At 54.4% G+C, this 22,779-nt stretch overlaps 11 protein-coding genes across 11 annotated transcripts; 6 read left to right on the top strand and 5 right to left on the bottom strand.

Moving 5' to 3' along the window:
- Positions 1-775: 775 nt before the first annotated feature.
- UMAG_04055 (uncharacterized protein) lies at positions 776-2,545 on the top strand (the record flags this gene model as incomplete). The annotated part of the gene is made up of 1 exon (XM_011392193.1): positions 776-2,545. One exon carries the CDS (start codon positions 776-778, stop codon positions 2,543-2,545), a length of 1,770 nt encoding a protein of 589 aa, XP_011390495.1.
- A 345-nt stretch (positions 2,546-2,890) lies between these two features.
- UMAG_04054 (putative nucleotide-binding protein) lies at positions 2,891-4,129 on the bottom strand (the record flags this gene model as incomplete). Its single annotated transcript, XM_011392192.1, has 1 exon — positions 2,891-4,129. One exon carries the CDS (start codon positions 4,127-4,129, stop codon positions 2,891-2,893), a length of 1,239 nt encoding a protein of 412 aa, XP_011390494.1.
- A 530-nt stretch (positions 4,130-4,659) lies between these two features.
- Positions 4,660-7,035, top strand: UMAG_04053 (putative cystathionine gamma-synthase; the record flags this gene model as incomplete). The annotated part of the gene is made up of 1 exon (XM_011392191.1): positions 4,660-7,035. One exon carries the CDS (start codon positions 4,660-4,662, stop codon positions 7,033-7,035), a length of 2,376 nt encoding a protein of 791 aa, XP_011390493.1.
- Positions 7,036-7,168: 133 nt separating this feature from the next.
- On the bottom strand, positions 7,169-8,571 carry UMAG_10579 (uncharacterized protein; the record flags this gene model as incomplete). Its single annotated transcript, XM_011392226.1, has 2 exons — positions 7,169-7,448; positions 7,565-8,571. The coding sequence occupies 2 exons, from the start codon at positions 8,569-8,571 to the stop codon at positions 7,169-7,171; spliced, it is 1,287 nt and encodes a 428-aa protein (XP_011390528.1).
- A 376-nt stretch (positions 8,572-8,947) lies between these two features.
- UMAG_04051 (uncharacterized protein) lies at positions 8,948-9,874 on the top strand (the record flags this gene model as incomplete). The annotated part of the gene is made up of 1 exon (XM_011392190.1): positions 8,948-9,874. The coding sequence occupies one exon, from the start codon at positions 8,948-8,950 to the stop codon at positions 9,872-9,874; it is 927 nt and encodes a 308-aa protein (XP_011390492.1).
- Positions 9,875-10,100: 226 nt separating this feature from the next.
- UMAG_04050 (putative GMP synthase (glutamine-hydrolyzing)) lies at positions 10,101-11,732 on the bottom strand (the record flags this gene model as incomplete). Its single annotated transcript, XM_011392189.1, has 1 exon — positions 10,101-11,732. One exon carries the CDS (start codon positions 11,730-11,732, stop codon positions 10,101-10,103), a length of 1,632 nt encoding a protein of 543 aa, XP_011390491.1.
- Positions 11,733-12,447: 715 nt separating this feature from the next.
- Positions 12,448-13,437, top strand: UMAG_04049 (uncharacterized protein; the record flags this gene model as incomplete). Its single annotated transcript, XM_011392188.1, has 1 exon — positions 12,448-13,437. The coding sequence occupies one exon, from the start codon at positions 12,448-12,450 to the stop codon at positions 13,435-13,437; it is 990 nt and encodes a 329-aa protein (XP_011390490.1).
- Positions 13,438-14,126: 689 nt separating this feature from the next.
- UMAG_04048 (uncharacterized protein) lies at positions 14,127-16,016 on the top strand (the record flags this gene model as incomplete). The annotated part of the gene is made up of 1 exon (XM_011392187.1): positions 14,127-16,016. One exon carries the CDS (start codon positions 14,127-14,129, stop codon positions 16,014-16,016), a length of 1,890 nt encoding a protein of 629 aa, XP_011390489.1.
- A 142-nt stretch (positions 16,017-16,158) lies between these two features.
- On the bottom strand, positions 16,159-16,812 carry UMAG_04047 (putative spindle-assembly checkpoint protein; the record flags this gene model as incomplete). The annotated part of the gene is made up of 1 exon (XM_011392186.1): positions 16,159-16,812. The coding sequence occupies one exon, from the start codon at positions 16,810-16,812 to the stop codon at positions 16,159-16,161; it is 654 nt and encodes a 217-aa protein (XP_011390488.1).
- Positions 16,813-18,063: 1,251 nt separating this feature from the next.
- On the top strand, positions 18,064-19,602 carry UMAG_04046 (uncharacterized protein; the record flags this gene model as incomplete). The annotated part of the gene is made up of 1 exon (XM_011392185.1): positions 18,064-19,602. One exon carries the CDS (start codon positions 18,064-18,066, stop codon positions 19,600-19,602), a length of 1,539 nt encoding a protein of 512 aa, XP_011390487.1.
- Positions 19,603-19,926: 324 nt separating this feature from the next.
- Positions 19,927-22,779, bottom strand: UMAG_10578 (uncharacterized protein; the record flags this gene model as incomplete). Its single annotated transcript, XM_011392225.1, has 1 exon — positions 19,927-22,779. A coding segment is annotated over one exon (2,853 nt), but the record flags the coding sequence as incomplete, so codon positions are not given.

Genomic DNA, 22,779 nt, shown 5'->3' with positions numbered 1-22,779 from the left:
GCCACTCACGACTGAGTCACGAGTCGTGCGTGAGTCGATCGAAATCTCGAAAATATCATTATATAATCACGAGTAACGTAATCCCAAAATGACGATCAAAATCACGAATCACGAATCACGAATGCGAATCACGAATGCCCAAATCATTCACGATTTTGTGCTTCGTGAATCACTCTGTCAATCCTTTTCTCTCAACCACATCCACCTCACGACACATACTCTTTGGCGTTGTTTCATCTACAACGTCGTTGATCGCCTTTTGCTTCCGTGCTTCTCGTTGGTAGCTGTTGGCTTTGAGCAGACTCTCATCTCCCCCTCCCCTTTTCCCACTTGCTCTCGTGGATCTGCCTTGAGAGTGCTCAGCTTGGTCTGCGCCACTCGATCAAGGCCGTGTCTGAGAGGTGTCTTGCACAGGAATAGCATCTTGCTCGTCCCTTCCTCCGTCCGTTCTTGCATCGTCGTAGTGCTACTTGCTTGAACTCGTCATCTTTACATCAAGGTATTTTTCGTGTGACACGAGCCAGCACGTCCTTCTGTGGTCCCAAGCCGTGTTTTTTTGTGCTAGCTCTTGTTCTTCGTTGGTCTGCTAGCTTGCTCGCGATCCGTGTCGCCATTGTTCGTTGACGTCGCTTCTTGCCTTCAGGTCCCAACCTCGTTTGAGATGTACGGTGCTCCTCAGCCTGGCTATGGCGCACCAGGGCTACAGCCACAGCCACAATATGGCTATGTTCCACCTCCTGTCGACATCGGGTCGGATCCCGGGGTGTTTGCAACCATGTATAACTCGCACCTCAAGTCGCTGACGTTCAACTCAAAGCCAATCATCACCAATCTCACCGTTATTGCACACGATCATGCTGCTCGCATGTCGGCCGTTGTGGCCAAATGCCTAGATGATCACATTATGCAATCGCACCCCAGCATCCGCTTGCCTGCTCTTTACACGCTTGACTCGATCTCCAAGAACGTCGGCCACCCTTACACACAGCTCTGGTCGGCGCGCATCGTTCCCATCTTTCTCGAATCGTATCGCCTGGTGGACCAACCGACAAAGTTGCGCATGGAAGAGCTCTTGGCTACGTGGAAGACGGCTGGTCCCGGTGCGCGTCCTTTGTTTGGCGACAATGCACAGTGGAGCATCGAACGCGCACTGTTTGGTAGCCAAGGCATGCCTCAACCCAATGCAGCTCCCTCCACGGCGGCTGTCGCCGATCCGCGCGCCAATGCTGCTCGGTCCAAGTCTAAGGCCGTCGAAACCATCGACAGGTTGCTTGCGGTAGATGGTCAGTCGCTGGCTGCCAACCCCTCCGATCAGGCTCTGCACGAACGAGTTGACTCGCTTGCTCAGCTCAAGCAAGTCATCCTCACCGCCGATTTGTCCGCAGACGAGATGGCTCAAATCCACGCTCAGCTTGATAGTCTTTCGGCTGCTGCGCAACGATCCAATCCCATGGGACACGCAGCTGCGATGCACGGCCAGCCGCTTCCTCCAGCCCCAGCAGCCCCTGCCCCAGCCCCTGCCCCAGCCCCAGCCCCAGCCCCAGCCCCAGCCCCAGCACCAGTACCACTCATCCCGCAAGACCTTTCAGGGGCACTTGCCACGTTGACTGCAGCTGCGCCCATGCCACCTGCTGCACAAGCACCGCCCACCCACAACGCAGCTGCGTCCCTGTTTGCGTCACTGATGCAAGCCGGCCTTCTGCCTGGTTCATCTACCACCACTTCGGCAGCCGCTACTCCGCCACCCGCTGTCGAGCGAGACCAGGACGAAGACTACGTGGCTGCCATCCTCGCGCTCGATATCAAAACATCTGGACAAGAATTCAACCGCGAACCAGCTTCGTCGTACGAACTGATTCTACACAGGCATCTGCCTTTGCAATGTCGACAATGCGCCAATCGCTACCCGACGGGCAGCAAAGGCCAAGGGCGAATGGACGACCATCTTGACTGGCATTTCACCCAAAATCGACGAGCCAAAGACTCTGCCGCGCGTGGGCAATCGCGCTCCTGGTTCGACCGCCTCGAGAGCTTCATCCGCGGAGGCTTTGACGATACGGCGCCTGCGAGCAAACCCACTTCGAGTAACGCAGCTGACCGCGACGGCAGATCATTCACCGCAGCACAGGACAAGGCACTGAAAGAAACATTCTTGAAAACCTTTGTCATTGCACCCACCGATGCAGAGGTGGCAGCCAAACCATGCGGCATATGTAAGGAACCGTTTAAATCACAATGGAGTGAGGACGAGGAAGAATTTGTCTGGTTGAACGCTATCAAGGTGGAAGATGCCTCTGGGGTTGTGTATTACCATGCTAGCTGTCATTTTTCGGCCAAGAGTTTGACGGATAGCTTTGCTGGTGATGGAGGCAGGAGGACGGCTAGCGTGGGTGTGAAGAGGAGGAGTGCGAGTAGGACGGCAACTCCGTCTGTGCCAGCGGGGGGCGCAAAGAAGAGAAAGAGTGGGATCGCGGAGGAGGACGAGCAGGAGAGTGAGCAAGTGGGCGCCGAGGGTGGTCCACCAAATAAAAAAAGTGCCACATAGGCTACGGTTTGGGAAATGTCTCTTGGAGGATCACAGAATAGAGTTGCTCGGACTGCAGCTGCTACGTTGCCAGCACTGCATGCATATCAATCGGAACAACTTAGACCATCGACTCTCCCAACCGACAGCGTCAGAGCCACGAGACAAAATGAGCTGAAACAGTGATCACAGCGTGCACGAAAAGAAGAAATCATGAATGATTTGTGATTGCAAACCGATCAGGATTCGTGATTCACGATTGACGGGAAACTAAGATTACAATTGCAAGAGCATTATGCGGTAGTGACGAGTGAGAGAAGGAAGCACAAACAACGAACAGCGGGAAACGGAGCGCGTGACGACTCGTCACGAATCCACCAACGCTCTGACCCTGGCGATAACCTCCAAATACGCCTTGGTCGCCGGACTATCCGGATACTCGTCACAGAAGCTGAGGCCCAAGTCGCAACTCTTGCCAATCCTGGGATCCAATGGAATGCTGCCCAACAAGGTCAACGCCAACTCGTCGCAAAGCGCCTTTGCACCGCCCGTGCTTGGATAGAAGATTTCGCTGTAACCGGTGCAGCTCGGGCAAACGAACCCAGCCATGTTCTCGACTATGCCCAAGATGGGCACGTCCATTTTTCGACAGAATGAAATTTCCTTTCGGACATCTTGGAGTGATACTTCTTGTGGAGTGGTGAGGAGGATCGCGCCGGTGATGCCAGACTGCTTCAGGTAGGACACGATGGAAAGATGCTCGTCGGACGTGCCGGGCGGCGTGTCGATGAGCATGTAATCAATGAGCGTCGGTGGTGTTGTAGAAGTAGCAGCAGCGGCAGCCGCAGCGGCAGAGTCGGGTATAGGTACGCATCCAGATTCGAGTGAAGACACAGCTGGGTTCTCATGCTCCTCGTCTTGATCTTCTTCCAGACCAGCAGTCCAATCGACGTCTTTGAGGAACTGCTTGATCAGTCCATTCTTCTTGGGTCCTCTCCAGATCACAGCTGACGAAGCTGAAGGCAGCAGAAATCCGATACTCATAGCACATAGATTATCCGAAACATAGACGGGCGACCAACCCTGTGAGGTCGAGTGTATGCTCTGTCCGGCCAGGCCCAAGATGGTCGGGATCGAAGGACCGCAAATGTCGATGTCCATGATGGCCACCTGCTTTTCCGCATCCCAATCCGCCGCTTGCTGACCTTGGCCGTTTGCTGCATGCTTGGTCTCTTCTGCAACATGGTCTTCGTATACGGAATTACCCGAGAACCTCGAGCTGAACGCCCAACCCAGTTGCGCAGTGAAGGTGCTCTTGCCCACGCCACCTTTACCTGACATGATCAGGATCTTGTGCTTGATCCTCGACATTCTTTCTTTGATCAGAGGCAGATCCGGATCGGGTCCCTTAGGTGCAGAAGCACACGCATCTTGGTTCGGACAGCCTGCGCACGCGTCGGCCTTGCCTGCTTGTTCGGATTCGGTTCCTGGACAGTGGGCGGGTGCGTTTTCGGGCACTTGATCTGGCAGAGCGCGCGCGATGGATTCGAGCGGAAGCGTGCTTGAAGCAAGCGCCGGTGGCGGCTGTTGCTGTACTGAGAGCATCGTTTTGATGGGATGGCTCGTCCAAATGGTGTAGGTTGGTGGCGAACAAAGGCCCAATGACTCGGTATTTTAGACAACTTAGACGCTTAACTCCGCTCTTCACTCACGACCCACGACTCACGATTCGTCACTCACGACTGTGACTTTCGTTTTTCCGGTGGATTCACATTGTCATCTAGAGAAAAGTAACATTACAAAATTCTCTGCGTGCTGCCTTGTGCGTGTGCCACGGTGCACTACAAACTTACGACTCTTTGCTGAGCGGCTGCCCCACAAGAAGATTCACGATTTGTGATTTGTGATTTGTGATTTGTGATTTGTGATTTGTGATTGTGGGTCTTCCGACACTTCCATGCGTGATGTGCGTGAGTCACTATCAATCAAGTGTGTGGTATTTGATCAGTGCTACTGTGCCGGGCTGTACTCTGCTGTACCGAGTTGCACGAGCGTTCAATCGCCGCCACCTCACTTATCAACACCCACCATCGTAGTCCTCAGACCTTTGCTCAACAAGCATCACAAAAACGCAGATGGCTATTTCCGTACCACTGCCAACGCCAACGCCACCGCCCAACGGTGCAGCCGCGTACAAGAGCGACTATGCGGTTGGCACTTCGATACCCGCCAATATCGACCACGCGGTCTCGGTGTCGCTGCCACTCTGGAGCGACAACATCGACTACGAAGAAGGTCGTCTTGCCAACTCGATGGAGACAGGCTATCCTCGCTTTTTCATTCATCGCACCATCCAGCGACTTGCCAGCTTGCTGTGTAAAAAGTTTGCCAAACCTGACGAGGACTGTATCCTCTTTCCTTCGGCTCGCATCGCCGAGCGATGTCGTGACTTTATGCGCACTCAATCTACCTGCGAACAGCCACTGCCCATCCGTATCGTTCGATTCTCGATGCTAGAGCATTCTGCCCCCAACCCAACGAGTGAAAATGCAAATGCTACCGACAACTCTAGCTCAAGCACCGCCGAACACGTCTCGGATCAGCAGCTTGAAGCTCAACACTTCAAAGCTTCTAGCACCACCGCGCACTACATCTTTATTGTCTTTTTCCCTCGACATGTCTTTGCGCTCGCAAAGACCTTTTGGCAGCACAGTGGCGATGGTATCTCGAGCAGACAGGCTGAGCGTTGCCTTTCATTGCTGGAACAGTCGAAGAACGGTGGTGCTGAACAAGATAACACGCCGACACCGACCTTGGGCATCGAAACTTGCTCCAACGAGCCCAACCCTTCTTCCAACCTAGCCAGCTCTACGGATGACATTTACAAAAAACCGTCGTCCGCAGCTTCGGCTGGTAAGCGTTTCTACAACCGTTACACGCGCACCAACAGTTCGGCCGCTTCCGGCCTCGCCACGCCCAACAACACCTCCTGTTCACCCACCTCGAGTCTGCCACAGACGCCCACCAGCAGCGGAATTCTGCAACGTCCCTCGACAGCAGACGCCGACGACATGGCAGCTATGTCCGCAAGCATCTCGAGTTTGTCTGGTGTCACTCCCGCCTCTGTCCGTTCCTCTGCTACCGCTACTGCCACCGGTCACGATGCCTCGGAATCTGCCTCTTCTGACCTCGTCACCTATGTCGAAGAGCGCTATGGTCGCAACTTGCCACTCACATCTGCTCCTTCCGCCAAGCTTGCGCTGCGTCGTCGAATTGCAGGCACCCTCTTGTCCGATCGCAACGAACAAACCGCCGCCGAGACACCCGGCGACCAGGTAGGCGAGACCGGTCGAACGGGTACGGGCGTCACCGAGGACGATGTTTTCCTCTTTCCGTGCGGCATGAGCTCGATCTTCCACGCGCATCAACTGGCCATGCATGCTGCGCCCAAGCTCGCCTTTGACGCGCAAAACCCACGTAAAGTGGGAAAAAGCGTCTGCTTCGGCTTTCCTTACACTGACACGCTCAAGATCCTGCAGAAGTTCGGTCCTGGCTGCCACTTTTTTGGCCTGGGCGTCGACGCAGACCTCGGCTCGCTCGAACAACTCCTGGAGGCGCAATGCCAACCATCGTCTGGCTCTGCACCCATTCTAGCGCTGTTTTGCGAGTTCCCCTCAAACCCCCTGCTTCGATCACCCAACCTTGTCCGCATTCGCCAGCTCGCGGACCAGTACCATTTCCTCGTCTGCATCGACGAAACCATCGGCAACTTTGTCAATGTTGAAGTGCTACCGTACGCTGATATCCTGGTGAGCTCGTTGACCAAAGTGTTCTCAGGCGATGCCAATGTCATGGGTGGAAGCATGGTGCTGAATCCAAAGGGTCAACATTACGCCGTGTTGAAGCAGACGCTGCACGCGTATTACGAAGACACATACTTTGACGAGGATGCCATCTTCATGGAGAGGAATTCGCGCGATTTCATACGCAGAATCGTCAAGATCGACAGCAACACAAGAGCGGTCACGAGCATGTTGTGGAGCGAAAGACAGGGTCAGGGTAGATGGCCTGGGGTGATCAAGGATCTTTTTTATCCTCGATACCAGACCAGGGAGAATTACGATGTGTGTCGTCGCAAGAAAGCGTTTAGCGCTCTGGGAGACATGTCGTCCAACCGCTGCGGAGAAGCAGACGACGAGCAACAAGGCAGTGGAGGATATGGAGGTCTTTTCTCCATCACGTTTCACAGCGAAGCTGCTAGTCAGGCATTCTACGACACACTGCAGTGCGCAAAGGGTCCCAGTTTGGGTACCAACCTCACCCTCGCCAGTCCATACACCATCCTGGCGCACTACGGCGAGCTCGACTGGGCAGCACAGTTTGGCGTCGAGAGAGGTCTCGTTCGGGTTTCCGTCGGTTTGGAAGACCAAGCGTTCCTGTTGAACATGTTTGCCAACAGTTTGCAGAGCGCTGCCAAGGCTCATGCCGCCCACATCGCTCAACCGAGCTGACCTCGATCCGTCATCTCGTGCACCCCTCTTGTCACCATTTCTTCGTCGCAGAAAGAAAGCGGAGAGAACAGATAGAAAAGCAACTTGTACAATTTTCACATTCGTCGCAAGTGTTTTCCGAGATTCACACTCTTCACTTCTTACCGCTGCTGCTGGAAGACTTGAGTCTAGGTTTGCACTCGTTCCAAGCATTGCACTTGAGCACCAATTGCACCTTGTCCTTCTCATCGGCTTGCTGCGTGTGATCCACCTTGTCACTGCCTGTTGCGAGCAATAGCAGCGTTCCGGAAGCGTCAAAGGCACCTGCTGTAACCGCGGATGACAGCTTTGCATACTGTCGGATGCGTTTTTTGGCTGCTGCATCCCAGACGCTGACGATCGAGTCGCCTCCGAGGCTGGCGAATGTGCCGTGTCTGTGTAAAGAGAGCAAGGGACAAGGAGTGGGGGTAAGTGAATTTTGACCTCTGGAGCAGCGACGCGGTTGAGGCTGAGGCTCGCTGAGATAAGCGCGAGCGGGGAGAGTAGGCACCTTGGATGGAAAGCAAGCCCGTGGACGGGATATACGACGTCATACGGTTTTTCGAGACGCTCTTGGTCCTCGTCAATTGCGGCGTCCTCGTCACCCTCCTTGACTGTCTCTCTATGGCACTTGAACGCATACTTCATCGCCTGAACCTTTTCGCTTGGATCGAAAAACTCGACCGCAATCCTCCCCTCGATGCTCGACATGGCATATCCATCGCCTGCGGGCATACACCTAAGATCCCTCGCCATGAATTTCAACGAACTCTCTCTTTGCTGATCCGGCTGCCAATCTCTTTCTTTCACTAGTTTTCCTGCTTGCTCGCTATCGATGGCCTTGCGAAGAGGGATTAGATCGTAGACGAAAACGTGTCGTCCGGCCATAGCTACCACTAGGCGCGGTGTTGAATCTCTCGCATGTGGCTGTCCAGGTAAAGATGCTGAGTATATCTTGTCGTTTGAATTGGTTGCCTGAGCAAATGGTGGTGAAACATCCATCGCAATCACCTTATCCGGCATATCGAGCTTCTTCAACAGTTTTGCTCCTCCTTGCTCACTTTCGCTGACCTCCCAGAAGCAGATACTTCGATCCGCTGATCCACTGATCAACATCCTCGTGAGTGGACACCATCGCAATTTCGACACGCTATCCTCATGTTTGCCCAAGATCATCGTTTTGCCCGATTTCAAATCCAACAGTCGAAGCCGACGGTCCACTCCGCCCGATGCGGCCAGGTCGGGAGTGATGAAACACACGTCGAGGACTGGCGCCTCGTGCGTGAACACTTGCACCTTGTGGACAGCTTCGGTGCCGGAAGTGCATATGTTGGTGGTATCGATCCTATAGTGATGTACATCATGGTCCCAGCTAGAGATGAGCATGGAGGTGGTGGTGGAGGGTGTGGGCGAGAACACGACAGCCGATACGCTCGACTTTGGTGGCGATGGTAATTGCACATCGGCTAAAGCAGACGATGCTACTGGTGAAGATCGTGACGATGTTGGCCGCGACATTGTTGATGATGATGATGATTGTGGTCAAACTTGAAAGCGTGAAGGATTCGTGATTCTGGTGTTGGTCTCTGTCGAGACGCGTCTCTGGAGAGGCAGAATACAGGCACGAGCGCAGAGTCACAAGTCTTTGAGTCACGAGTTGTGGGCATGGCACGCGGCGTGGGGTAAGAACAAAATGTTACGTCGCGTCACGTTTCGTTTTGACCTTTAGGTGGAAATGCAATCACGAATCACGAATTGTGAATCGTGGATCTTACCCGAGTCCCGGCTTGGTCAACGTGAGAAGGAGCTCTTGGTCGGAACCTCGAAAGCCTCCTTCAACAGGGCCAAGTCGAACAAGAACGCTGGCTTTGCACATCTGCATCATTGCAACAGGATGAGGGCATCGCTTCAGGCAGCTGGTGCTCTCAAAGGAGCTATGCGCAGCTTTACGTTGCCCCTGCCTCGACCTTCAATTGTGTTGACGGTGGTTCCACAAGCAGTCTCTAGTTGGTCAAAAGTGTCCTCCTCTCCCCACGAAAGACTCTTCTCGACCACACCATGCGCCTCGGCAGCTCCGCTGTTGTCCTCGGGAAAATCGACAGCCTCATCTGAAGCATCAGTCGCAAAAGGCCCCATTCGAGACGAGGCCATCATTCCGCTCTCGTCGTACGTCCGTCTGGTCGATCCGAAAACTGGCTCGCTTGCAGGTCCATTCAACACACGTCAGATCCTCGCCAAACTCGACCGCACCAAATTCTTCCTCCAGCAAGTAGCACCCGCACAAAGCTCTCGTGCTACGATTGACTACGACCCGTCCTCTCCGCCTTCGACTGTCGACGCTTCGCAGTTGGTCCAATTCGCGATCTGCAAACTGATCGACAAGAAGGAAGAATTCGATCGTCTCCGAAACCTCAAACGCAAATCGCACAATGGCTCTTTCAACCAGACAGCAGCTAACAGCACCAGCTCGAGCAAGGAGGTGCAGCTCACTTGGAGCGTCAGTCCGAACGATCTAGCGCATAAGCTGGGGAAAGCCAAAAAGGAGATGTTGAAAGGTGCTAGGATCAACGTGGTAATTTCGACCAAGCCCGGGGGGAGAAAGTACATTAAGGGGTTGAATCCGGAGCTGGACGAGCAGAGAGGACGGCTGTTGGAGCATATCGAGGAGTTCCTGTGCACAGACACTCAGGATGCTCAACAAACGGCCGAGCAAGCAGAGGAGAAGGGATCGGCGAGAATAGCAAGAAGACTGGGCGAAATTGATTGGCAAAGAGGTGGTTCGGCTGCCGTCATGTCTTTCGAGTGCTTCAGAAATAAATAAGCTTTGCTGATCGCGTCGCGCTCATCCTAGATTGCACTGCTCGCCGGCGCTGATCAAGAACGAGCCTTCAAAACACACGCCCACGCCCACGCCCACTGACCACTGTTAGAAAAGACACTGGTCTATGCGGGCAAAGTGTGAAACAAACAGACACGAGATAGTGACAAGAGTGAAAGACAGAGAATCGGCAGCAGATGCAACAGCTGTATTTTTTTGTACTTGACGCCTACAACCACTCGATCGTAGCAGGAGGCTTGCTCGAGATATCCAGAACGACCCTGTTGACGCCCTGCACTTCGTTGGTGATCCTGTTGCTGACCTTGGACAAGAACTCGGCGGGGAAGGGGTACCAAGTGGCCGTCATGAAATCGGTGGTAGCTGCCGCACGAAGTGCGATCACCTGGTCATAGGTCCTCTTGTCTCCCTGAACACCGACCGCCCTGACAGGCAACAAGACGGCGAACGCCTGCGAAATCTGATCGTACAAGCCCGCTGCTCGAATCTCGTCAATGTAGATGCTGTCGGCGTGCTGAAGAATCTTGACCTGTTCGCGGGTCACTGGTCCCAAAATGCGGATGGCCAAGCCAGGTCCAGGGAAAGGATGTCGTCCAACCAGATGGGCCGGAATCCCCAGCAGCTTGCCCAACGCACGCACCTCATCCTTGAAGAGCTCGCGCAGAGGCTCGATGAGCTTCAACTTCATGTCCTCCAACAATCCTCCGACGTTGTGGTGCGTCTTGATGGTGGCCGAAGGACCCTTGAATGAGATACTCTCGATCACATCCGGGTACAAGGTTCCTTGGAGCAGATACTCGAACTTGCCCTTGGCCTCCTGCGGCTTTCCAGCCGCCAACGCTGCTGCCTCTTCGTCTTCAGCTTGCTTCTCGAGCTTGGCGACCTCGGCTTCGAAGACGTGGATGAAAGTGTTGCCGATGATCTTTCGCTTTTGCTCGGGGTCTTCGACGTCTTTCAGCCTGGACAGGAATTGTTCGGATGCGTCGACGACGGTCAGGTTGACACCGAGGTCCTTGGAGAGCATTTCGTAGACCTGGGCGGCCTCATTGGTTCGCAGCACACCATTGTCGACCATGACGGCATGGAAGCGGTCACCGATGGCTTCGTGCATGAGCTTAGCAGCGACCGAAGAATCGACACCACCCGAGATGGCACCAAGAACCTGACCCTTGGGACCGACGATCTCGCGGATACGCTTGATCTCCTTGTCGATAAACGTTTCCATAGTCCAGTCGCGTCGGCAGGCGCAGATGTCGACAAAGCTATCGAACAGCTCGACACCACGCAACGAGTGGGTGACTTCCGGGTGAAACTGAACACCGTAGATGGGCTTGCTCTTGTGAGCCATAGCAGCAAACGGAGCGGTGGGCGTCTTTGCGATCACCACAAAGTCCTCAGGAGCCTTGGAGAGCTGGTCTCCGTGCGACATCCATACCTGAACACTGCCCTCCCAGTTTTTGAAAAGAGCATCGAGATGCGGCACGCCGTGCTTGACGACCTCGACCATCGCGTGGCCGTACTCGCGCTTGTCGTGAGGATCGACTTTCCCACCGTGGTTCCAAGCAATCTCTTGCAGGCCGTAACAGATTCCAAGCACGGGAACACCGGCGGTGAAGACATCCGGGTCAACGCGTGGAGCTACCTCATCGTAGACCGAGTAGGGCGAACCGGAGAGAATGATGCCCTTGGGCTTCCAATCGAGATCCTTGATCTTTTGAGTGCATGGAAGCATCTCACAGTAGACGTTGAGTTCACGGCATCGTCGTGTGATGAGGTGCGAGTACTGCGAGCCGAAATCAAGGATGAGAATCGAATCGTACTGCGAGTGAATGGCCTCGGTCATGGTGGGCGAGTGCGACTTGGTCTATCGTGATCTGCTCTATCGTGATCGAGAAATGCGAACAGGCAGGTGGGACGGCCGGCAAAAGTCTATCGATGAGTGAGAGGATGCGTCGGACGATGTCCAAGAAGAGAAGCAAGGAGGAAGAGCTCTGCTGGAATCACTATCTCTTGTCTGGCTCGTTTGCCTCGTCTGCCTCCGGACAAGGAAGGGTCTTGTCGCATTCGTGATTCACGATTATGAATGGAGAACTGTCCAAGTCTTTCTTTGCCTTCCAAATTTTCTTTTTTGCTTGTGCAAATTTTGAGTCGTGAATTGACAATTCGTGATTGTTGCTTCATCACTCGTGACTCTCTGACTCGATGACTCGACCGAAACCCGAAGCGTGAAGCGTGAAGCGTGAAGCGTGAAGCGTGAAGCTGTTCCCGGTTCGCAGAGAGCGCGGGTTCGTCAAGCGTTAAGATTTTTATGTTAGGACTTGGAGTGTGAGATCGATCGACCCACTCACAACTTGCTATCAAATCGTGATTCACGATTCATGATTTGAACTCACGGGACTTATACGTTTGGATACTTTCAAGCGCATCAAAACAGCTCAAAATTCGCCGGAAGCAAGCTGAGAAGAGTAGCAACTCGTTTCGCGCCACCGGGGTTGTTATGCGCCAACACTGTCGTCACTCCTTCATTCAGCAAGATCGGCTGGGGCGGGCAGACGGGCATGCAACAAAATGCCATCCTCACATTGATCCGACATGCCGAGACTACCGGCAACCTGAACCGTTTGCTTCAAGGCGTCACCGATTCGCCCATCACCGTTTTCGGCCAAGCTCAGATCGATGCCCTCGCCTACACATGGTCCACCACTCTTCCTACAGTAAACAAAGCAACAAGCATCGAAGCGAGCGCTGGAAAGCAGCCTCGGGTATCCCATCTCGATCTGCCACCGCCAACACTGATTGTATGCAGTCCTATCGGCAGAGCACGAAAGACAGCCGAAGCTGTGCATCGAGCTTGCACGTCAGACCAAGGCCAGAACGCCGGTGTGCTAGAGGAGGCAATTGCAGAAGGGTCAAGAGTGCAGCTAGCTACTGACACAAGCTCGGGACCGGGACTGGTGTTGATTGTCGATGCAGGATTGGCGGAAAAGGATTTTGGATATAAAGAGTCCACTCGCCGAGGTGTCCACGTACCCGGCTATCCTAAAGGCCATGGCTGTGGAGAGTCTCGCTCCGACTTCGCCACAAGAGTTCACAAAGTAGGCTTGGAGTGGCTCAACGCTGCCTCCGCTCTGGCCTCCTCGTCCCAGGAACAGCCAGTACGTATTCCACACATTCTCCTTGTCTCTCACGGTATGTGGATCTCCACTTTTCTAGCGACGCATCCTCCGACCACAATCACACAGGTTTCGGGTCAACCAAGGTCTCTTCCCTTTGCTTCCAATACGGGCATGTTTAGTCTCAAAGTACAAGCTCGGCTTTCGAGCACAGAGACAGTAACAGCTCTGGCCAGACCTGGGACGGAGTTATTCAGAGCCAATGACATCCGACATCTCGAACATGTCAAACGACAAAAGGGAGGCATTGGAAGAGGCGCCTTTGATGGCAAACAGTTGAAGCTCAGTGCTTTCTTTGCAAAGCCAACGAATCAGGCGGATCAAAACGGAGAGGAGGATTCTTGCTCCCCTCCGACAAAACAGCGCAAGACGTAAGGCAGCCTCACTACACAAGTCATGCCACATACGCTATTGTCTTTCTTCAGCGGCTGCGAAAGCCTTGATGTAACAGATTCGTTGAGATCCCACACACGGATCTATGCCGCTAGCTTGACGCCTTCTGCAATCACGACTGGGCCGCGAGTCGTGACTCGTGGTTCAGCGCCACTCCCCGATCATTGATTGGTCACGATGCTCGATCGATATTCACGATCCGTGATGTTAACGTTATGTGTCTTTTCCATGTTCGTGTTGCACGTCTGAATCGTGAATTACTGTATGAATGGTGAATCCTTACCCTCCACTTTTTGGATGTCGTGCTGCTGTGAGGCGGCAGTCGCTTTGAACAGCGCAGCAGCACAGTTGCGACACAATCAATCGTGAATCAGCTCACGCATTTTTGCAGTGGCAGATGCAGTGCGAGCTCGCTTACGTCTTCCGTTTCCCGCACCCCAATTACATGGCTCAAGCTCGTCACTTGACTGTCAATCGCCTGATCGGCCAATGTCGACCTTTATCAAGCCGTCGTCCTCGCACTTTCCTTCTCCTTTCAAGTTTCGCATCGCATATCGTGTACGAAGCACAGCGATCGGCTCAACGTATTCTACAGCCATTGCCCACCAGCAATCAGCGCCGTCGTTATCAGCTGTCAGACGGCTGCGGGCAGAGTAGCACCATACTACAAGATGAATCCGCCAGCCTCTGGCTCCGGCGATGGTGGAGAAGATGCTGCTTCCGCAACACAGCGCTCGAGCTCAATCAATCAGATGGCTTTCTGTCACGAGTGCGGCATCGAAATTCGCCCACTCATGACACCTGATCCCACTTGCCCGCGCTGTAATGGTCAGTTTGTTGAGATCATCGACGAGAACTCAGCAGCTGACGGCATGTCCTTCGCGCTCGAAACTGATGAAGACGATGAGATACCTCTTCCTGGCCATTTTGCCAGTCTCAGCTCCGTACAAGGTGGAGGACTTCTCAACCACTTGCTCACCGCTATGGCTACTGGCAGGGCTGCCCAGAGAAGCCCCCACACGCCTGGCTCGTCAGATTCGAATCCAAGAACTGCAACTGCCGCAGACAGTCCCGGTCGCAATCAGAGTCCATATACAACGACGAGATCCGGCACGACATCATTTGGACCTTTTGGTCTTCAATGGAATGTTCAGTATGGCTCCGGCGGCGGTGACCCCTACCAGCGAGCTGCTGAGCAACAAGCGGAACAAGACCAAAGACAACAGCAGAACAGCAACTTGCAATCGCCACCGACTCTATCCAACTTTCTGCGATTTGCATTTGGCGGAGCGGACTCCACCGACGACCCTGCCACACGCCCTGACACTTACTTCCACGAAGATGGCATGGGTGGGGCCGGCGGCGTTGCGGACGGCCGTCATTTCAATCACGACAACCGTGGCACGTTTCACCAGCCTGATCGAAGCAATGATCCATCTAGTCGAGACTCAGGCACTAACGCTGGTAGCCCGAACAACGATCTTCCCCCAGAGCTGTCTGCCTTGCGCAACCTGTTCACCAGTCTGTTCGGTGAGCCTGGTGCTCAAGGCGGCTCTCTGCTCGACGTTCTTGCAGCGGGTGCCCAGGGCGGAGGACCGCGCGGCCAATGGGGAGACTATGTGCTTGGCCAGCAAGGGCTGGATGACATTATCAGCCAGCTCATGGAGCAAACGCAAGGGTCAACTGCTCCTCCACCTGCAACTGAGGACGTCATCGAAAAGCTCGAGCGGTTCACGTTGGAAGACAAGCAAAGGATTCAAAAGGCGCGTAACCAGGATTGCCCGACGTGCAAAGATGATTTTCTGCCATCATCAGAGGCGAACAAGCAGGATGGTAGTGGAGAGAAAGGCGAGGATGCGGATGAACAGCAGCAAGATCTCATCTCGATGCCTTGCGGGCACATTTTCCACGTCGATTGCCTCGTGCCTTGGCTGAGGATGCATGGAACGTGCCCGGTCTGTAGGATCAGCATTGTCAAGCCCACGGAAGGTCAAGAGGAACAGTCAAGCAGCAACACTACAACACAGCAGCCTCAAGGCTCGTCTGGTGGCAACACTTCTGACGCTTCAGCAGCAAGAGCTACAGCGATTCCAGGCGGTTGGCCGTCTCCACCCAATCCGTTCGCCTCGTCATTCAATCACAATATGCACCAAGGCGTTCAAGTTCCACGCGACTCACCAGAAGTCTCAACCATGACAATTCATCCGCAACCGGCGACGAGCACGACGGTCACCTCGACGACCTATCCCGCGCATGTTATAGGTACGCCCAGTACGACAGGGGCAACAGGGCCGGCCGGCATAGTCATCAACAGCATCATGTCCAGTCCGCCCATCGTAAGTGATCGAGAAGAATTTTTCGCAGAGCCTCCGTCGATGGATGAGTCGCAGCAACAGGCGCATTCGGGTATTCGAGAGGATATGCGCGAGACGTTGAGGCGGGCAGCTGAGGATAGAGCGCGTAATGCGGGTGCTCAAGCTGACGGATCTACTGGTGGAGCTGGGCAGCGGCAACGGCAACGGCAACGGCAGCCGTGGTTGGAACCGGATGAGCTGGACTGAAGAAACAGAGACAGGCGGCGAAAGCTAAGGTTCGATCTGCGAAACGTGGTTATCTCATCAAACGAATACCAAACTGCAGCTGGGAGATGTGAGGCTGTCGGAATTGAGCCGAACATATCTGTAAAAATGTGATTTTTCATGTCTACTCGTCGTCCTCATCCCTTCTGTAAGCGACCATTGCGTCGACTCTATGAACATGGGTGGAGAAGCTCCTCAATCTGACCTGTTCTGCCTGACCTTCTGCGATCAGTCTTGCATCCGAATCGATCCACTCTGCAGGAGCTTGGGCGTCTTTGTTGGTATATGCGAGAATTTGGAAGGCGCATGGTTCGTCTAGCACTGGTAGGAAGGTGCACGAGGCGGTGATCTGTTTGATGATGGCAGCAATTTCGGCTCTTACTTGTGCGTCTGTCTTTTTGGGTTTTTCGGTGGATGCTGGCGTTGAGGATTCATCGAGAGGTGTGTTGATGACATCGACGTCGAACTGCCATCGTTCTCGTGTCTCGCCCGAGTCCTTTTCGATGATGACAACGACGAGTCGTGTGACGTCGCCACGTTCGAGCCACGTCTTGAGCTGCGCCATGGCGGTATCGAGGTACTCGATCAGACCATCGTCCGTAGTCGTGAGCATCTGAAGACCGTACTTCTTGACCGTTTTGAAGTCGTCTGATGGATAGATACCGCGCTGGTATAGGATGGATTGCACAGAGTAGTTGAAGAATTCGTGTACGAGCGCTGTAGATCCCTTGAGCGTGAGATGCGTTCGTGTCGCTGCGGTTGCTTGCGTCGTCGCCATCTTGGATTAGAGCGTTGATTCGCGCTTGAAAGAGCCGATGAGGATTGCGATGCAGGTCGCCACGGATGCGTGCAACGTGTATGAGCTAGCGCTATTGGCTGTTGCTGCTGCTGCTGCTGGATGGTGATGCTGAGTAGTTGTCTTGGTTCTAGCAGGGTCGAAAGCAAAGTATCGAGATCAACGCCTTTCTTTCGTCCATATGCGCGCAGCAAACATCAAAAGTAACACTCTCCACCCTCTCGTGTCTTTACGGCCGTATCGAGTTTCGTGTCTTGAAATTCACGATTAACGTTAGTGCAGCCTCAGCATCACGTGTCTCTTACGAAATAGACGCACGACCCAAGACCCACAACACGAGGCACGATCCGTGAATCCCGTGGTGTGGCGTGTGACGGTGGACAAGCTTGAAATGTTAGAGCGACAGCAATACTTGATCCCATTTCAGATTTCATCATCACACACGCACGACGTTGGTGTCGAAACAAGTCTGTCGCTCGCAAGCGCCGTTGCTGTCGACTACCTCTCTGAGAAAGCCGCAAAGACAGGTATCGATATGGATGCGAGCTAAGCAGAGCAATCATATGACCCAACATCGCACATGCATAGCACTGTCCTTAGGCGAGCCGAGGACAAGCGGTACAAAAGAGGCCAAGACTTGGTCGTTCATGCCGGACGGAAGTCGCGGCAGCGGTTAGGGTTGATGCGGCGGCATTCGAGATTCGAGATTCGAGATTCTCGCCTAGGAGCCAGTCGTGCGTCTCACGTCTTGCTCATCTCGCAACTCACATGTCGCCACACAGGGTAGCTTGATGGGTGCGTCAGCCGCTCTTTTCACTCAATCCTGAACTCGATCTCGACAATGTCATGCGTCTGTTGAGACGCCTCTGCGTATTGCTTTGAGTGGGGTGACAAGAGACTGCTTCTCCATTCACGATGGTTGCGTGGAGCGGCTTGGGTGGGGGAGACGAGACCTTAGGCGAAACAGAATCGTCAAAATTTTGGCAGCGTCCACAGGCGAAACAGCGAAAGCATCCCATGCGTGGTTGGACCCTGAGAGCTGCAAGCCTGTCAAAATTGTCTGTGCGGGGCAACCGTGTGTATATAAGTGTGCCTTATTTTACCTGGTTGTTCACCTCGATCCCTCTCCCCTTTGCTTCCTGTTCCTGTTCCTGTTCCTGTTCCGGGTTTTCACTTCCTCGCCTCCATCACCAAACACTTCGTTGACGTTGTCTCATCTGTTCATCCGCGAAAATGTCTACCACCATCGCCGATAGCGCCACCATCAACTTTATCAACCAACCAACCCTCCCCTGCATTGTCGACAATGCGCCCTTCACCCCTTCGCACACCTATGCGGTCTATCGCACCGATCAACCGTCCACGTCATCTCGTGAGGTAACCCACAAGGTGCACAGCATCGCCGTTTCGGACGTAGACCATGTGGTTGCTTCGTCGCAGGCTGCCTTGCCCGGATGGCGGGCGACGCCAGTCTCACGACGTCGCGAGATTCTGCTGAAAGCATGTTCGCTTCTGCTCGAACGTGTCCCCGAGTATGCTGCCAACACGATGGCTGAAACGGTACTTTCTCGAGGAATGGCAGGATTCGAGCTCGCGGTGCTTGCGACGGGTCACATCCAGTCGGCTGCTGAGAGCATGACTCACGCGCTCAAGAGCGAGGTGTTGCCGCCGGGTGACGATGGTGCCATGAAGATCGTCAAGCGCGAACCTTTTGGTGTGGTACTGGGAATTGCGCCCTGGAACGCACCTTTCATTTTGGGGTTGCGATCGGTGCTCTACGCTATCGCTGCGGGTAACACGGCGATCCTCAAGACGTCCGAGTTCGCTCCTCGAGTCCACCTGAGTGTTGCGCAGCTTCTCATCGATGCCGGCTTGCCCAAGGGTGTGCTCAACGTTGTGCACGTCGACCCCGCACATGCACCTCAAGTCACCGAGGCATTGGTGGGTCACCCGCGCGTCCGCAAGATCAACTTCACCGGCTCCACACGTGTCGGTCGAATCATCGCCTCCACCGCTGCCAAATACCTGAAACCGGTCGTGCTCGAATTGGGCGGCAAGGCACCTCTGATCGTCCTCGAGGATGCGGATCTGGACCTGGCTGCCAACGGCATCTTGTTCGGAGGCTATTTGAACAGCAATCAGATCTGCATGTCTGTCAACAATGTTCTCGTCCACTCGTCGGTGGCTGCGAAACTCGAGCAGACGCTGCGCGCGCTGTTTGATGCCCACCGCGATATCTTCACCGCCAAGCTCGCGCAGGGCATGCAGGACAAGCATGCGCTACGATCACTGTTCACCGCTGCGTCGGCGGACAGGCTCAAGGTGCTCTACGATGACGCAATCAGCAAGGGTGCCAAGGTGGTCGTTGGAGATGCTGGATTTGATGGTGCGCTGGTTCAACCAATCGTGCTCGCTCCCGTTGACAAGAGCATGAAGATCTATACCGAAGAAACTTTCGGTCCTGTGCTTTCCATCATCACATTCGACTCGATCGACCAGGCCGTCGAGATCGCAAACACCCCCGAATACGGTCTCGCCGCTTCCGTGTACACCAAGAACCAAACCTTGGGTCTCGAACTCGCAGACCGCATCGACGCCGGCCAGGTCCACATCAACGCCCAAAGCGTCCACGACGACCCCGTCATGCCCCACGGCGGCTGGAAAAATTCCGGCTACGGCAGATTCAACGGCGTCGAAGGCGTCAGAGAGTTCACCCAGACCAAAGGTATCACCCTCCAACACGGTCATCCCACACCCTTCCAATACGTCTAAACACCCGCAAAACCAACCAATTTCCCGTTCACCCAGACCAAAGGTATCAGCCTCCAACACGGTCATCCCACACCCTTCCAATACGTCTAAACACCCGCAAAACCAACCAATTTCCCGCCTCACCAGCGTCGGACCCACAAATCATCCTTCAGCTCACGTGCACCTCGATCGAAAGACAAAACGAAACCCTCTCTGTCCCGAATCAACTTGTTTGAACTTGTTCCATATGTCGCGCGTGAGCGACACTGACATTTGTGATTCGTGATTGTCACATCGAGATGCTGCCTTGTGTGACGCAGACGACAGGGTCAGAGGCTCGTGCACCTAGCCGTCGAGGAAGCGCAGCAGCATGCGCAGAGTTTCGTCCGCCTGCTGCTCTCGATTTTGCGTTTGTGCATGTGTCTGTGTTTGTTGCCCAAACACCCCACTGCCCCCTGCTGGTTGATACGCCTCATCGCCGATCGCTGCTCCACTGTGGCCACTCGCGGCGCCACCAAACATGAGACTGTTCCATGGACCCGCGCTGTTACCTCCCGCACCACTGCTGATCGCAGAGGGCCAATTGACACCGGTCATGTCAACGCCTGCTTCACCTCCATTCTGCCTGGTAGCTCCATCAGCTGAAGCGATCGCATCCAGCCCCTCCCTGTCAAACCCACCTCCGCTACTAGGGTTGTTGAAGAACAAATTGTCCTGTGCAGGCGCGCCGCCAGCAGCCGTTGTGGAAGATGAATTGCTGTTGAACCACCTTGGTGTGGGCGCAGCGTTGTTGTTGCTGCCAGAATAAAACATGTCCGTGTTGTTGGAGAGCAGGGTGAAATTCGTGAATTGAGTAAAGCCATTGCCAGCACTGTTGAGGTTGGAAGTTGCACCGCCTCCACCCATGGCTCCTCCGCTATTCGGCATACTGTTCTGCCCTTGACCACCAGGGTTGGATGCCACTCCGACGGACCCACAATTGTTGAACAGAGAGGAGCTTTGTCCGCGCAGGCCCGTTCTGTCGGAGAGAAAGCTTCCGAGCTGCAAAGCTTCCCCTTTGCTACTCGCTTTCCAAGCACTAGTCCGATTCAGTGTGGCGCCCGCAGCATGTGTAGGAGCAGCATTCTTTGGCCTCAACAAGGATTCCAAGTATATAGCGATGTGCAATACCGTATCCTCTTGCGTGATGCTGGCTCGTCTGAAGGCCGCACTCGTCTGGTCAATGAGCTGAATGTTGGACCTCAGATATCCTGGTCCCAACGGAGGCTGAGATTTCAACGTAGCCAGACTGCATAGCAATACGGCCGCATGCGTGACCTGCATGATGGTCGCATCGGGCGCAGAGAGCAATCTTTCGGGCGGGAAAGCGCAGACTGTTTCGAGCACTCCCCGAGCCCCTTCGACACACGGCCAAAAGGCAGGCATAGCCATGAGGTTGACCATGCCCGGTTCGAGACCGCTCGAGAGATGCGACTTACCTGAAACTGAGTCGCGATCCTCCTTCTCGCGTGTCGTTGAGCGACGATGGTGGTTGCGAACGATTTCCTGATGTTCTTGCATAGCTGCTTGTTTCAGGCTCGACTTGAGCACGAGCGATGAAACGTAAGTCTTGATGTTGTCCTTCCACAATTTGAGACATAGACGTTGGCATCGGCGAGAGTATGCTGCAGCCTCGTCGAGGTGAGCGTCTTCGTCCATATCCTCGCGCAGACCAAGCGCTTCGTGCCAGCGGGCGTTCCACTCATACAAATCGGACAGAAAGGCGGGCATCATAATGCTCGGGCCATCCGAGGTGGCCGAAGTGAGCGCCTGGATGCGATCATATAGCTCGACGTATTTGCCCTGAATACGGCGTATGTCGGCGGATGCACATACAAAGGCATCGGTTGGGATCGAGCCATCATGTTTCCACCACGTCTGACATCGTCGAATGAGGACATTGTCAGCCGAGATCGAGTGGGTTGTAATCTTGTTGGAAATCTGCTGCGACTTGTCCTGAACAAAAAGCATGAGGAATGTCCTCTGTCGGTTGCGGAAGCGTCTCTGAACGGCTTTGTACTGCTGCCGACCGGCTTGGTCCAGGTTGGACTCGTCGGGCTTGACGCAATTGGGCATCTCGGCGTGCAGCTGGATGTCCATGGCAAGACGAAACGCGTAGCCGACCTGGATAACACTGAGACCGTCATCAAGAGGCTTCCAGCTAGCGAGGATGAAGAAAGCTTGGCAGCACAACACGGTTCGGTCACCGTCGACAAAGGCTCGTGCAGCATGTTGTCGAGCCTGATCGTGGATACGACGTCGAACCTGAAGTGCGTACTCATCGGCAGCGTTTTGCGAACGGTCCGTCAAGGCGTCTTGGTAGGCTAGGTCCCAATCAGATTCGGAGACATGTTCGTTGTGCTGCTCGCGCACAAGGAGGTGATGTGCCGTTGGCCTTTTTGAATAGCGTGCGCCGACGTAGAGCAACACGGTGTAGAGGAAAGAGGAACGTTTCCTCACAAAATCGTGCGTATGGAGCGAGGGATCGAAAACACCGCTCCAAGCGTTGCAGTGGTGCATGAACAGGTCAAAAAGAGCGCGGGCTGCTGGCTCGGTGAGGATGCCCTGAGTGATGGGGTCGTGGAGCTGCGGCTGTGTGGGCTGCGAGGCGAGTGGGTTGCGATCGTCGGCCAAAATACCTGGCGTCTCGCAATCGGGTTGGTCCGACACCTCGAATGGCTTGAGCATGACGCGCAATGTTAAAGGCTGCTCGGCGATAAGCTCGAAACTTTCATTGACAGCGTTTGTGTCTCCAGGAGCGGTGGTGCCTGGAGGCGGAGGTGTTGCACCAACATCGCTATTGGCGTCGTCATCGTTGGCATCAACATTGGCAATTTCGTTGTTGGTGACGAGAGTATAAGGAGCACCTCTTCTCCTTTCTAACGATCGCATGGCTTGTTGCATGGCCTGAGTCATGCGACCGACATCGACACCAAACAGGTTTTTAGGGTCGAGAGCAGCGCGGCTGTCGGATGATGACGCAAAGGCGGACAAGGACTGCTTTTTGGAGAAGAAGGCAGAAGACGGAGAATCGGAAGGCCCCAAGTCGACGCCAGGATCCGCAATACGATGTGATGCTTCCGTATCGGTATGGTCAGCAGGATGCGTAGACGCAGGGAAGGCGCTGTCGGGGGCTGAGCTCCATCGCACGCCCGGGAA

Source organism: Mycosarcoma maydis, chromosome 11 (genome assembly GCF_000328475.2).
Source record: "Mycosarcoma maydis chromosome 11, whole genome shotgun sequence".
Lineage (NCBI taxonomy): Eukaryota > Fungi > Basidiomycota > Ustilaginomycetes > Ustilaginales > Mycosarcoma > Mycosarcoma maydis.
The sequence above is the reverse complement of the archived record's forward strand: the minus strand, read 5'-3'. Positions and strand labels throughout refer to the sequence as shown.